The sequence below is a fragment of the Apteryx mantelli genome, chromosome 29 (assembly GCF_036417845.1).
Source record: "Apteryx mantelli isolate bAptMan1 chromosome 29, bAptMan1.hap1, whole genome shotgun sequence".
Taxonomy (NCBI): Eukaryota; Metazoa; Chordata; class Aves; order Apterygiformes; family Apterygidae; genus Apteryx; species Apteryx mantelli.
In genome coordinates, this window is record NC_090006.1 from 6,685,278 (window position 1) to 6,699,037 (window position 13,760).

General features: G+C 50.2%; 1 protein-coding gene across 1 annotated transcript; it reads left to right on the forward strand.

The window, feature by feature from the left end:
* The first annotated feature begins 662 nt into the window (after window positions 1-662).
* Window positions 663-13,240, forward strand: LOC106487781 (disintegrin and metalloproteinase domain-containing protein 18-like). The gene is made up of 21 exons (XM_067312281.1): window positions 663-937; window positions 1,008-1,072; window positions 1,434-1,495; window positions 1,910-1,988; window positions 2,486-2,562; window positions 2,891-3,080; window positions 3,638-3,694; window positions 3,972-4,043; window positions 4,905-5,071; window positions 5,352-5,433; window positions 5,841-5,977; window positions 6,105-6,288; window positions 6,550-6,639; window positions 7,914-8,112; window positions 8,774-8,882; window positions 9,502-9,685; window positions 9,941-10,021; window positions 10,597-10,714; window positions 10,881-11,037; window positions 12,225-12,257; window positions 13,021-13,240. Exons 1-21 carry the CDS (start codon window positions 922-924, stop codon window positions 13,238-13,240), a joined length of 2,379 nt encoding a protein of 792 aa, XP_067168382.1. The 5' UTR covers window positions 663-921.
* Window positions 13,241-13,760: the final 520 nt, after the last annotated feature.

Below are 13,760 nucleotides of genomic sequence, written 5' to 3' on the forward strand. Positions count from 1 at the left end.
GGAAATCTCACCCTGGCAACTGATGTTGCACCTGGGAACACATCACACCGTACCCCCTCCACGGCCGATGGGCTGTCTGCGCCGGCCCCAGCTCACCGGGGAGCGCGACCCACGCGCCCAGCTCCCCGCGGCCGCCCCAGGCCCCCCACAGACTAGGACCCCCCCCCGCGGTCGGTGCTGTGGTTGCCCGAGCAGGGCGGGCGGCTGCGGGGTGGTGGGAACGCTGGTTGTGCACGTGTCCTTCGGCCTCGCGCCCCGTTTCTGACCTGCTGCTTGCTCACATCTCCTGCAGCCCAACTTGGCAGCGCTTCCCTGCTTTTCTTTCTCCGTGAGATTCTTCCCCAGCAGTGGGGACAGCTGCTGCTGCTCCCTGCCTCTATTTTGCATGTGGTATTTTTCAAGAGCAAACCAGCTGATGGTGGCTCCAGTGAAGGCCAGCCAAGGCCTGAGATGAGATTTCCTTATTTGGGTACCTGTCTATTGCAAAGCTAACTTTGGGCCAGGAGGGAGTTGTTCCTCTCGGTTTCTTGGCAGAGATACTTGATGACTATTTTGTCCTCCAACTGCGGCACGTGATCCATTAGGAGGAATTTTTTAGATAGGGCTTTTTGCTTGTTAGTTTGTTCTATTTAACAAATATTCTGCTATTAGGGTTTCAGGGACTTCAGCCATTGCTAAAGCCCTTTATCTCTCCTGGCACATTATGGTTGTTGGGTTTTGTTGGCCTTCTGCTAAAAGCGAGAAGTCACATGACAACTATTTTGTGGATTGCAATGCATATGCGGTGAAGCAGATATGCTGCGGCTCCTTCTGAAGTAGACATTTACTCTATGGTTGCCAATGAGTGTGGGTGACTGGCCTCTCTGAGTCCTACGTGTGTTCCTGGTACAAGTTGGATAGGCTTAACTGGATCTTGCTCTCATGCTGCCATCATACGGTATGTGTTTTCCTGGGTTGATGGTGATATTAGTCTGTGATTATAACTAAGAAGCGATTTCTTTCTCTAGGTTCACAAGTATTTTTGCACATCACAATTCCACAGAGGTTACTCTCAAATACAGCTGGAGAGACGGTACTTAAAGTAATTAAGTTATTGCATGTATGTGTGTGCGCATGAGTGGCTTTACCTGTACAGGAATACAATCTGCAACAGTTAAGGTGTGACAGGTAGAGGGACAGTTTTAGGAAACCATGTCCTGCCTAGCACAGGAGGCGGGGGGATGCGGGATGGCATGCACCAGCACCTTAGCAGGAGGTGTCAGACCTGTGTGGTCGGCACAGCCGACACGGTGCCTTTCCCTTGAAGAAGCCCCGAGTATTTGCTTGTGGAGTTCTTGCAATTTCCCCCGTGTGTTGTGCCTTGCGCTGTGAGCATGCTTTTCTGAAGATGGTGTTCCTAAATGTCCCTTTCTCCGCTTCTCTGCATGCACTAGGACACGGTGTCCTATGTCATCACGATAGAAGGGAGGCCGTATACCGTTCACCTGAAGCAGCAGTAAGTGCGGCCGTGTTTTTCCTGCTCTGCCCGCTGCTGTCAAGCGGCCCAGCCGCTGGGCGGTCTGGTCTTGCCGGAGGCCTCTGTGGCCTGGGCTGGTGTCTGGTTGTGGGGGGTGATTTCTGCCTGCGCATGTCCAAGCTGGCCCTGCTCCATGGAGCTGTTTGCAGCCTGCGCAGCGGTTGGGAACGTGCGCCGTTAGCGGGCCCATCTCCGGCTGCGGGCAGGTGTGTGCTTGGGGGGGTGTTTGTGCCTGTGGCCCTGATGTCACCGTCAGCAGTTTTCTGATCTGCAAGATGCCCAACCACCATCTGTGCGACAGTGTAGGTTGCAGGACCTCATGCACGCTGAACAAACTTAGGATAAGAACATTTCAGAGTGTTTTCAGAGCATTTTACTATCTTTCATTTCTAGGCTCTTTTTATCTAACGATTTCAGGATTTACACATACAATGAGAAGGGATCTTTGCGCTCTGATATGCCCCATATCAAGGTAATCTTGGCTTTCTTTGTTTTTCTATGTCTTTGTTGTTCCAGGGTAGCCCTGCTATTCGGTATTTTGGGAGATGTCACTCGTTATTCCAGTGGGGCAGTACTTCCTTTATTTCTCCATATTTTTTGCTCCCTAAACAAGGCAAGAGGTACTGGAGAAACATATGCAGCTTGCTTTGAAAATGCACAGATAGGTTCCTCTTTCTGAAGGCTTTAACATTTTGGTGAATTGCTCAGTCACTCAGTTTGAAGACTAAGCCTGAGCATGGCTACAGTTTGTCACCTCCCAAGTGGCCATGAAAAGAGCAATCATCCCACAGCAGTGCTGCTCAGGAGAAGACAGGGCGGGAGTTTTCTGTCAAGCGCTCCATATCCTCACTAAAGGATTTATGCCTAATTACTAGAGTGAAAGACAGATTCTCAAGAAAATCTTCATTGTGCCATCATCTGAGAAGTGTGTTTATGGCTGAATAAGGGATTGCTTTTCCTTTGATTTAGGATGATTGCTACTACCGCGGGTATATCGAAGGCTTCCCAAGTTCGGCAGTGACTCTCAGCACCTGCTCTGGGCTCAGGTAACCGAGTCGCCACCTCTCCCTTGCCGTGGTGCACATTGGTGCGTGTGCGCAGCTGCGGGTCCTGATTGCAAAGGAGCCAGCCGCTGCCTGCCAGCAGCATTCAGGGTGCCGTAGCCTTGGCTCTGCCATAGCCTCGGCTCTGAATGTCACTGGTGGCGGAGCGCAGCCTCCCGGAGATGGCCATGCGCGCCCGGTGGCAGGTGCCGTTGCTGCTCGAGGCGGCCGCTGTGCTTCGGTCTCGCAGGGAGGGACCCCGGGCAGAGCGTCCGCGTGGTGTGGCTGCGGCGGCAGCTGCGGGTGCCACCTGCACCGTTTACCTTTGCAGAGGCTTGCTGCAGTTTGACAACGTGAGCTATGGGATAGAGCCCCGGGTTTATTCACCAGCATTTGAGCACTTCGTTTATCAGATGAGTAACGAGAACACAGCAGGTTTCCTCTTTGCAAATGTCCACACTGACAGAGGGAAAGACGAGGTGACAGCAGGGGACATGATCTTGAAGATCAGAGATCATGAAGTGAGTGCTTGCTTGTTTTCAAGGTAGAACTGAGGCCATGTGAGCACGTGCTGTGGGAGGGGTGTATTTCTGCAGGAAGTTCCGTCCGGTCTGAGCTCCAGGAGGATGGAGATGAGAGGAGGGCTTTTAAGAGTGCAGGTGCCTGTGACAAGTGTGGCAGGATTGTATTTAGTGTGTCCCAGTGCCTTCTGAGAGGCGTTTCTGAGAGCCACCTGTTTTATTGTTTGATTGGTAAACGTGGCAGTCTTTCTGCTTCTAATTTTCAAAAAACGTTGGGGCAGCAATGCGTTGTCTACTTGGGGCAGTTGTTCTTGTGACTGTTGGAGAGCCCTGGTTTTCCTATTAGCAAGGAGTAAATGTTATTATTGAAAGACTTCATATTTACCTTATGTTCTAATATAGGCCTTTCACATTCTGCTCTGAAAACAAAATGAGGAGATGATGATGCTTTGTGGAGGTTTTGAGTCTCCTAGCTTATCAGAAAAGTTATCATTTTTTATATTTCGTGACTGAAATGGGGAAAGGAATAATTAACAGTGAAGAAATTTTTTTTCCAGTCGTTGTCAAGCCTCCCCAGATATATGGAACTGTATGTAGTTTTGGAAAAGGCTTTGGTAAGTCTGTGTCAGACAATTTTTGTGTTGTATATGTTTTCTTTGGTCTTAAAAGCGCTGGTGTAAAGCTTTGTCATGATCTTCTAGCAATCCGTAACTTGTGGCCATGCATCATTCCGTAAGAGCCAGTTTTGAAAGGCAATTATGTTTGGGATTCTGAAGGAACACACAATGAGCTGGCCCTGGTAGAAATTGCTGCTATTTGAAGATCATGATATGAGCTTGGGATGCTCCATTATGGTAAATAATTTAGATATAATCTCTTGTTATTTTTCAGTACAACTACATGGGTTCTGACAAAGATGTTGTGACACAGAAGATAGTTCAGATCATCAGCTTTCTCAGCAGTGTAAGTTTTTCCCACTTCTTTATGTGTTGAAATGGAAAACTTGGATGTCTTACTGCAGCCTTCTAAAGGCTAGGTATTGATAGGATTTGCCTAATTTTTAGAAGATTTTTTGAGAAGCATTATTTGTGCTTTCTGGAAATATTTGATCTCAGCTTGTTAGCTTTTGATTCCTTGGTTTAGTTTGCCGGGAGCTCCAAGTTGCTCTAAGGACTTGTCTGGACTGGGTTAGGCGGTGTGGAGAAATGAGGATTTTACTCTTTGTTGTCCCACAAAAACGCATGCTCGCAATCAGTGTTGCTCTCGCAAAAGTTAGCACCTCTTTTTAAAATCTTTTCAAGGACATATTGCCTTTTAATATAATGCTCCACTCAGTGGCCGTCATGCTCTTATCCGTGTGCAAGAATCCATCAACGCTTTTTGTCAATGTGTCTGTGTTAGGGGCTTGAATATGTTTTTCTGCCTGTGTACATAGCATATTATACTTGCCTAAGTATTTGATGTTAAATCACAGTAGATAGTGTCTCCTCCTGCCAATCTAAAAAATGCAGGCATGGACAAGTTTGTGTGTTCTGTATGTTTAATTATTTAGTATCTTTATTCATGCAGAGCTTGTCTTTTGATTTATAAGAACCTGCTTACTGAACTGCTGTGTCTTGCTCTTTTAGACGCATCATTTCTTTCTCTTTCAGTTTTATTCTTCCTACACTTTTTTCATCATACCCATACATAACAGAGGTAGATCAGTTGCCAGCTGCTCCTGTCTGTTTTCCTAAAATACATCAGCTGCTAATAAAAATAAAAAATTAAACATTGCTTCAAATGAAACATATCTGAGCAGCCATTTTTTCTGTTAAATTTCAGATGTTTAATTCCCTTAATCTAACAATTGTGCTGTCCTCAGTGGAGTTCTGGACAGATGAGAATAAAATTCTGACAACAGGGAAAGCAGAAGAAGTACTACAGCGATTTTTAGAGTGGAAACAGACAAACCTTTTTCTGCGGCCGTATGACATGCCTTATTTATTTCTGTAAGATTAAAGTTTTTCTATTATTTAAGAGTGAACAGTAACAACCTATTAATATACTTTAATGTACTGTACTAACAACCAATGTACTTTCAATCAATAGACTTTGCTACGGCTAAGATGGCTGTTGTAAAAATTAAGTCAAAAACTCAGTGAGATATTGCAAACACCACACTAGAATTTCCCAAGCTTGGTAGTTACCTGTTCTGTCTGGTCTGTGGGCTGGCAATGAAGAAAGTGGGCTTCATGGCTTCGATGGCTGGTGAAAAAACTGGTGTTTTAGTTACAGGGAACGACCCACATACATAGGCGCAACGATCCCAGGGCAGGCATGCCAGCGACAGACTTCCGGCGGAGTGGCCGTGGTACGGCGTCGCGTGTCCGCGTGTGCGCGGGGAGGGAGGCAGAGCGCGGGTGGGCGGTGGGCCCCGGGAAGGGCAGCGCGTGCTGGCGGCAGGGCCGTGCCGTGCCTGGGGCGCGGGTGCTCGCCCACGGCGGGGTCGGGAGGGGAGCGCGCGTTGCAGGGCCGGGCGCTCCGCCGGCCCCGGAGGTGACGCCCCGGCCATGAGCATGGCGCGCGCTGCCCAGCCCTGCGCCGCGCTCTCCTCCTTACCGGGGAGCTCCGGCGCACGCCGACCGCGTGCCGGCACGGGCGTCTCGAGGCGCAGGCAGCGGGAGCCTGGGGCAGGAGCAGCCCCGGGCGGCATCCAGGGCTGCTGCCTGCACGAGGAAGGCGACGGTGCGGCAATGCTCTGCTCTCTCTTCCCTCTAGTACCAGAGGGCTGTGACCCTGGAGTCGTTTTCCATCATCCTGGCGCAGCTGCTGGGGCTGAGCCTGGGAATGACCTATGACAGATCCAGGGATTGCCGGTGTCCCGGCCCCGTTTGTGTAATGAACTCGAATGCACTGTAAGTTTTTCATATTCTCTTTCTGTCTGCGACGTTGCCTTTTTCTTGTTGGAACTCTCGTTGCCAAGTATAGATGTGTTAGAACATGAACAAGTATAATTTAATAATACTAATCAATGCATTTTAGACGTTTCAGTGGAGTAAAAGCCTTTAGTAGCTGCAGCATTGGAGACTTCGAAAACTTTCTCAGGCAAAATAGAGAGTGCCCTTTCAGTAGATCCCATGCAAGTGGACCATCCTACAGGAAAACTGCAGTCTGCGGCAATGGTGTTGTGGAACGTGGAGAGCAGTGCGACTGCGGGTCGGTAGAGGTTAGTGCCAGGCTTTGCATAGATAATAAGGGATTATACTTCTGCTTCAGGGAATTGCTCCTTGAGAGTGAGTATAAGCTGGAAGTTGTCTCTGTTGGTGTTTACAGCATTTCTGTAGTAACACGCAGATTTGCAGCTTTACCCCTCTTCCTTTGAATCCTCCGAAGTATGCCATGTATTAGGAGGAACAGGAGTAGGGCAAATGGTAGTTCTACAAATGAGGAAATTTAAAGCAAATAATGATTTTTGTTCTGTTTCCAGACATGTGCGAAGGATAAATGCTGTAGTCCCCAATGTAAGTTCAAACAAGGAATGAAGTGTTCCTCGGGATTATGCTGTGAAAATTGTCAGGTAAGGTATGTTCATAATTTTCAGAAGTTAAGGTCATTTTTAAATTTTGGACAAATAGTATTCCTGTATAGTAGGACTATAAATTAGCTTTCTGCTTTTGTTTGTACAGTCAGCTTCAAAAAACTTAGTAATATTTGTGCTGTCTATTGTCTTTAGACCAGTGAGCGCTTTCCCTAACATAAAATGTTTGAACAGGATAGCTTTCGTGGTATGTACTTGTATTTTTTCCCCAGAATGCCTGACTTGGAGAGTCTTGTTCAACTAGTGTTATGTATAGAATTTAATTGGGAGAGCTGAAAGACGAAAGACTGTGGGTAAAACAATTTGCTAATGTTTGAAGGACAGGTCATATGAAACGGGTCAGAACCAGGCATAGAGCTAAATGCCAGCCTGGAGAGTTCAGTTTCTGCCTCAAAGATATGAGACATTGATAAAGAGCAGTAGAAAGGAGTCTGATAATCATCGTGTTACGGGTGAAAAGCTGAGACACAGAAAACCTCAGCATCGTGTGCAGATTCATGCAGGAAGTCTGACTGAGGGCTGGTCAGATCTCCTGGCTCCCAGGGCAGCCCTGTCATCATGGAGCTACTGTTCCTCTTTGTAGCCTTGTTCCTGCCACTGCAGGAGGGTCTCACACCAGCGCTTGGTGAGCCCTTCCTTTCTTCAGAACTTGCAGAACACCTGGTCGGTGTGAAGTTCAGTAGGCCGAGGCATTAGGGAAACGTTCCCTGCTACTGTTGCTTCAGGGCACTGCTCTCTACGTACCAGTACTGAGAAGGTTCCTCAGCATTTGCCTACTCAGGATACAGTCAGAGCAGTTCCTGGGGTAGGGCTTTCCAGCTCAAGTCCCTAAAATCCCAGGGAGGAAAATTCCCAGGGGAAGACTGTGAACATCACCCCAATGTGCATATGGTGACCTGAGAGCCAAGGACCCAAGAGATGGTCCGCAGGTATTGGGGATGCGTTTCTGACAGTGTCAGGAGGGCCTGCGTGGGGTTTGAGAGGGGACCACACTGGTGTGTGTGTGTGTATGTGTGTATGTGTGTGACGGGTATGTAAGGGCCAAGAGAAGAGCGCTGGCAGGCGTGTGGGTGTCAGGAGTGGCGAGTGGTGTGCGCGAGGTGCAGCAGCTCTGCCATTCTGTAGCGTTGGCGCAGCTGTGTGCTCCCTCTGCGTAATCATCCGAGGCTTTGGAAAATTGCGCTGTTGAAGCATTACGGGCCATCCATCGCCTTGACGGACCACAGATCTCTCATTCGTACCTCTTTCACCAGTTTAAACAGAAGAATACCAAGTGCCGGCCCCCTGCTGATGCACAGTGTGATCTTGCAGAGTACTGCAATGGGACCTCTGCATCCTGCCCCCCTGACTTTTATATTCAGGATGGGCACGACTGTGAGCACGGCACTGGTTACTGCTACAAAGGACGCTGCCGGTCTCCTGACCTACAGTGCCAGAGACTCTATGGGAAAGGTAACAGAGGCAATTTTGTTTTCATTGGTACTAACGTCTAGTTCCAGCACAGTTTTTAATAACAGTATGCCTAGTGTCATTCTGTGTAGTTCTCAGTCTCTGTCACTCCACCCGTGAAGCTGCCCGAGAAGTCTGAACTGAGTTTCAGCCAGCTTTGAAAGGAGTGGTATAGGGGCAGAATATGGCATCCAATTGCGGTGGACAGCCACCTGCTCTCTTGCATGAAATTGGGGAAGCCGGAGAATGCTGGAAGTAGGTAGTGTAGGGAAAGACAGAGGAGACTAAATGACAGATTTCCTACACTTGGGGAGAGTGGAAAGGAATTGACTGTCAGGAAGAGGAAGGCTGTCTGGTTACATGAGGATTTCAGGCTAATTTTGACAAACAGCTTGTCATACACAACTCACTGCCTCTTCAGAGATGAGAAAGAGCCAGAAAAATATCCAGATACTGTTGTGGAAGGTCTTTTGGACTTTTAAGGTAATTCCATTTGTCCATGAGGTCCATCTCACAATTTGAGCGTAAGCAGCTAGAGATGGGGTTGGAATGCTAGCTAAGTATTACTCTGACAAATACCAGAATTTATAAATGTTAAAGGCAACAGAAGTATGTCATTCTGTATTACCTTCAGTTATAATCAATATTGTTGCTAAACTTCCAGGTGCAAAAAACGCTCCTTTGGCATGTTATGAAGAAGTCAACAGTCAACAAGATAGATTTGGACACTGTGGAAATCACCCGAAAGATGGGTATCAGGCCTGTTCTTGGCTGTATGTCTCAAGGAATGGAAAGTGTTTTACTGGGAACACCTATTTAATATGTGCTTACCTTTACTGAAGATGCAGATAGTTAGAATCTGCTGGGAGGTTGCCTTCTCTGTAGGGTTTTCTTTTTGCGGGACTGCATTTTCTTCCTGCATTAGCCTTAGGCATTCTTAGAGAAACGGTTTTGATAAACTGGGCTTTCCCCCGAAGCAGATAATGCTGGTGTTATGAGGAATAGGTTCCATGTAAGGGACATTCAGGGGTGAGCAGAGTGCTCTGCGCTGGGCACGACAAACGTGAGAAGCCTCACGCGCTCGACCTCTCTTCTTCCTGACGAGCACACGCTTGTTAAAGTCTGAGGAGTATGGGAGGTGCTGGAGACTGTTGAAAGGATACATGAGAAGCAAGTTCACGAAACACCTAATTGTGCAATCATTTAATGTCCTTCTAGAACAGCTTCTCTCCTTCTATCAAGGATCCAGCTCTTCTGAAACGTAATCTGCTTGTGAATTTTTTCTTATTTAAATCTCCTTTCCCGAGTTGTGTGCTTCAGCTTCTCCAGCATTCTGATCGATCAGATGCTGTGCCCACACTTTTAATCTTTTGTGCCGATCGATTCTTTTAGGAATCTAGGATGTGGAAAGTTAATATGTACATACCCGAATCGTATTCCATTCACACAAATTAAAGGCGCCGTGATTTATGCTCAAGTGCAAGAACATCTGTGTGTGTCTTTTGATTATATGCGTGGACCCACGGTGCTAGATCCTCTCCTGGTTAAAGAAGGCACAAAATGTGGTCCCAGAAAGGTAAGAAATATTTCACAAATACCTGAAAGTGACAGATATTTAAATATACCACAAGTGTAACAGTTCTAGAAAGAGTTGTCATTTTGCTGTATAGTTTAAAGGTAGTCTCTACTTATGTTTTTGTTAATTATTATCTGTGCTTATTTACTTATTGAGCATTCTTTAGACCTAGGATTCTGTTTAAGAGTTTTGGCTAGTGTGTTAAAGAGTGATGAAAAAGCGCTCAGATGGATTTTTTTCCTTTGGGACTTTTAGGTTTGTCTGAATGGCACTTGCCATCCACATTCAGTCCTGAAGTATGATTGCAATCCGCAGAAAAAATGCTACGGACACGGAGTAAGTAACAGTAATGTTATTGATATAGTGTTACTGTTTTGACTAATATTGCTGAAGAAGAGAGAGAGTGTATTTTTCAGTGTCCACTGTGACTTGTCTGTGAATTGGCCTGCAAGTTTTTCTGGGCTGATACTCGTTCTCCAAAATTGTCATGCAATAATGAGTTATGGTGGAAGAAATTAAGTATTAATACCTAATTTACTTTCGATCCTAAGACCAAAAATAAATGAGATAAAGGAGTGTGGATTATTTGCTTGTCTAGATTAGCAGAAAGCTGAAAAAGGATATCTAAAGAGGATATAACTGAATTAGTGTCGGAAATAATGAGTATAGTTGTGGAAGGTGAGAGGCAGCATGGCATATAGCAGACTGGGAACACAGAAAGTTCGATCAGTTCTCGCAAACATCGGCGTTGAGTAGTGCTCGCAGCCTGGCTGTAACCGCAGCCGTGGGAGTCTGTGTAAGAGGGAAGGGGGTGGGCAGGAAAACAACAATCCTAGTGATGACTTAGTAGCAGTCCTCAGTACAGGTTTTTATAAACAGGGAATGTTTTGTTTCCACCCTGATGTTTGCAGGTGTGTAATAATAAGAAGATTTGCCATTGTTTTCCGGGCTGGAAACCTCCAAACTGCAAGGTTCAAGGATCTCCTTCAGGCAGCAGCATCAGCAGCGGGCCGCGGATGCTGGATGCCGGTGAGTACCCCGAAGCTGGGGCTTTGGATCCCTGACGCTTTTACTGGGTGCAACGGCAGCTGCCACCATCCTGGAAAAGCCTCACAGGAAAATCTCACAACTGAGCAGGCTGCCCTTGCCATTGCCTTGCAGTTACCCTGAGCTGCATGTTTGGTTTTCTCCCTAGATCTTATCTCAAAAAGCTCCTCCAAGGACACACTGAAGACCTGGCTGCTGCTCGGCTTCTGTCTCTTCCTCCCTGTTGTTGTTGGTGGCACTGTCCTGATCATGAAGTGGAAGCAGCTGAACAGGTTCTGCGTGAGGAAGGGATCGCAAACTAGTAGGTAAAGTAATTTTAGTTGCCTAATGTAAATCTTCCTTTCTGGGTCTGGGAGATGGGCAGGGATTTCTGGGAGCAGTGAATTCCCAAACAAGCTCATGTGAATGGGATTTACCTACTGGGGAGTGGCAGGGAATGCAGCACTTTGGAAACAATGTGGTTTGTAAACTGTGGGAACTGTTTGTGGCTCATCAAAGGAGGAAACTAGCCAACAACAGACAGACTTACAGAATATACAAATGTAGCGGAAGCAAAACTAGCAGAAGTGGATTTCATGACATCAAGCTTGCTGTCTGTGTGAACGAGCTAGAAGAAATTGGTTTTCCACTTGCTAATTCCTGGGAAAAGCAAGCCTTAGAAGGGCAAAAGAAGGATGCAGGAGAAGCGACAGGTCTCAGTAAAGACAGAGCAAGCTGGAAGGCCACACATTCTGTCCAAATGTGGAGGGAAAGAGCATGTGGGAGACAGCGCGAGGTCACGGAAAGAGCGAAGAGAAAGCATGAGTTCAGCACGCAGGTTTAGAAAGAACGCCTGCTGGGTAAGGCCAGGACTCTTGTGGGTTCTTCTGCCCTGGCAGAAATAGCATGTCCTTCTCTAAACTGTGGGTGCAGAGATGTGCAGTATGATAGCCTGTGCACCATTTACCTGGAAAAGTGACGTAATGCAGAAACAGTAGCACATGCTCCAAGAAGGGGACCTGCTGTTTGCTCTCCCCGACTGTCCCCCAAAGTGCCTCCCTTGGTGCAAGGACAGATTCCTTGCTGTAGAGAAGCGTGGTCAGGACTCGTCAGACGTTGCCCTCCTTCTGTCCCCGTCTCCCCTCGGCACCGTGGGGCACAGGGTTCTGTTGCTGATAAAGCAGAGAGTGTTTGCCTCTCCTTGGTGGGGCTTACTTGTGCACCGTGGCACAGGGCGTCCCGACACACCTTTCTTTTCCCAAAGAATTGGGCCCCTTGTCGGGCTTGCACATGTGTGCTGGGGAGCACGTGGGCAGAGATCTCGGGAAAGCTGTGCAGTGGCTGCCAGAGAAGCGAGCGCTTTCTCTGGGACGGAGTCCATCCTCCCCTGGGGGACATCTTACTCCGTGGGGCTGGCCTGACTCTGAGGAGGTGTTGTGCATGGTAGTTCAGAGACTAGCTATGAAATCGTGCTCCCTCCACCTGCCTCTAACTCTCCTTCCTCCAACGCTAGGTCAGAAGATGGCAGTCTGTCCAGCTACGAGAGGTAAGACCCCACTCTGAGACCCTCCCTGCCCCGCTAAAGACAGGCTGGCTCGGAGCGGAGCTGTGCCGTGCAGTGCCAAGACACGTTATGTCGGGTCTTGCCGAGCTGCGCTGCGCTGCGCTGAGTGCCGTGCCGTGCTGGGTCTGGCCGTGCTGAGCCAAGCTGTGCAAGTTTGTCTGTGCTGTGCCGAGCACGCTTATGCCGAGCCAAAGCCATGCTAGGTCAGGCTGTGCTGTGTCGAACCAAGCCACGCTGGCTCTAGCCGGGCTGCGCTGTGCCGCACCGAGCTGGGCTGTGCTGGCCCTGGCCTGGTTGTGTTGGCTCTGGTCGTGCCGGACCGAGCTGGGCTGTGCTGGCCCTGGCCTGGTTGTGTTGGCTCTGGTTGTGCCAGGATGAGCAGGGCTGTGCTGGCCCTGGCCGGGATGTGCCGGCTCTGGTCGTGCCGGACTGAGCTGGGCTGTGCTGGCCCTGGCCTGGTTGTGTTGGCTCTGGTTGTGCCAGGACGAGCAGGGCTGTGCTGGCCCTGGCCGGGATGTGCTGGCTCCGGTTGTGCCAGGCTGAGCTGGGGTGTGCCAGCTCTGGCTGTGCCGGGTCTGGCCGGGTTGTGTTGGCTCTGGCCATGCCGGGTCCGGCCGGGTTGTGTTGGCTCTGGCCGTGCTGGGTTCGGCCGGGCTGTGCCGGCTGTGGCCGTGCCGGGCTGGGATGGGCCGTGCGGAGCCCGGGCCGCCCGGCTGACGGCGCCGCCCTGTCCCTCCTGCCGCAGCTCCGCCGCTACCGAGGAGGGCAGCGCCGCTACCGAGGAGTCGGGGCCGGAGTCGGAGTCGGAGTCGGAGTCGGAGTCGGAGTCGGAGTCGGAGTCGGAGTCGGAGTCGGGGCCGGGGCCGGGGCCGGGGCCGGAGTCGGGGCCGGAGCCGGAGCTGGAGCTGGAGCCGGGGCCGGGGCCGGGGCCGGGGCCGGTGCGGGGCGGGCGCCGCGGGCAATAAAGGCGTTGGATGGAGCCGCGCGTCCGCGCTTCTGTGGGGGGGGGGGGGGGGGGGGCGGCGGGGGGGGCGCTCGCGCGGGCGGCCGTTACCGGCGGGCGGCGCCGCGGGGACCGTGGCCGTTAGCGCAGGGACACCCGGGGACCGTTGGCCTTCGCGCGGGGACGCCCGCGGCAGGGGACCGTTGCCGTTACCGCGGGGACACCCAGAGGACCGCTGCCGTTAACAGTGGGGACACCCGGGGGCAGGGGGCCGTCGGCGTTAGTGCAGGGACACCCCGGGTTAGCGTGGGGACACCCGGGGACCGTTGGCCTTCGCGCGGGGACGCCCGCGGCAGGGGACCGTTGCCGTTACTGCGGGGACACCCAGAGGACCGTTGCCGTTAACAGTGGGGACACCCGGGGGCAGGGGGCCGTCGGCGTTAGTGCAGGGACACCCCGGGTTAGCGTGGGGACACCGCGGGGACCATCGCCGTTAAGAGTGGGGACACCCGGGGGCCATTGTCGTTAGTGCAGGGACACCC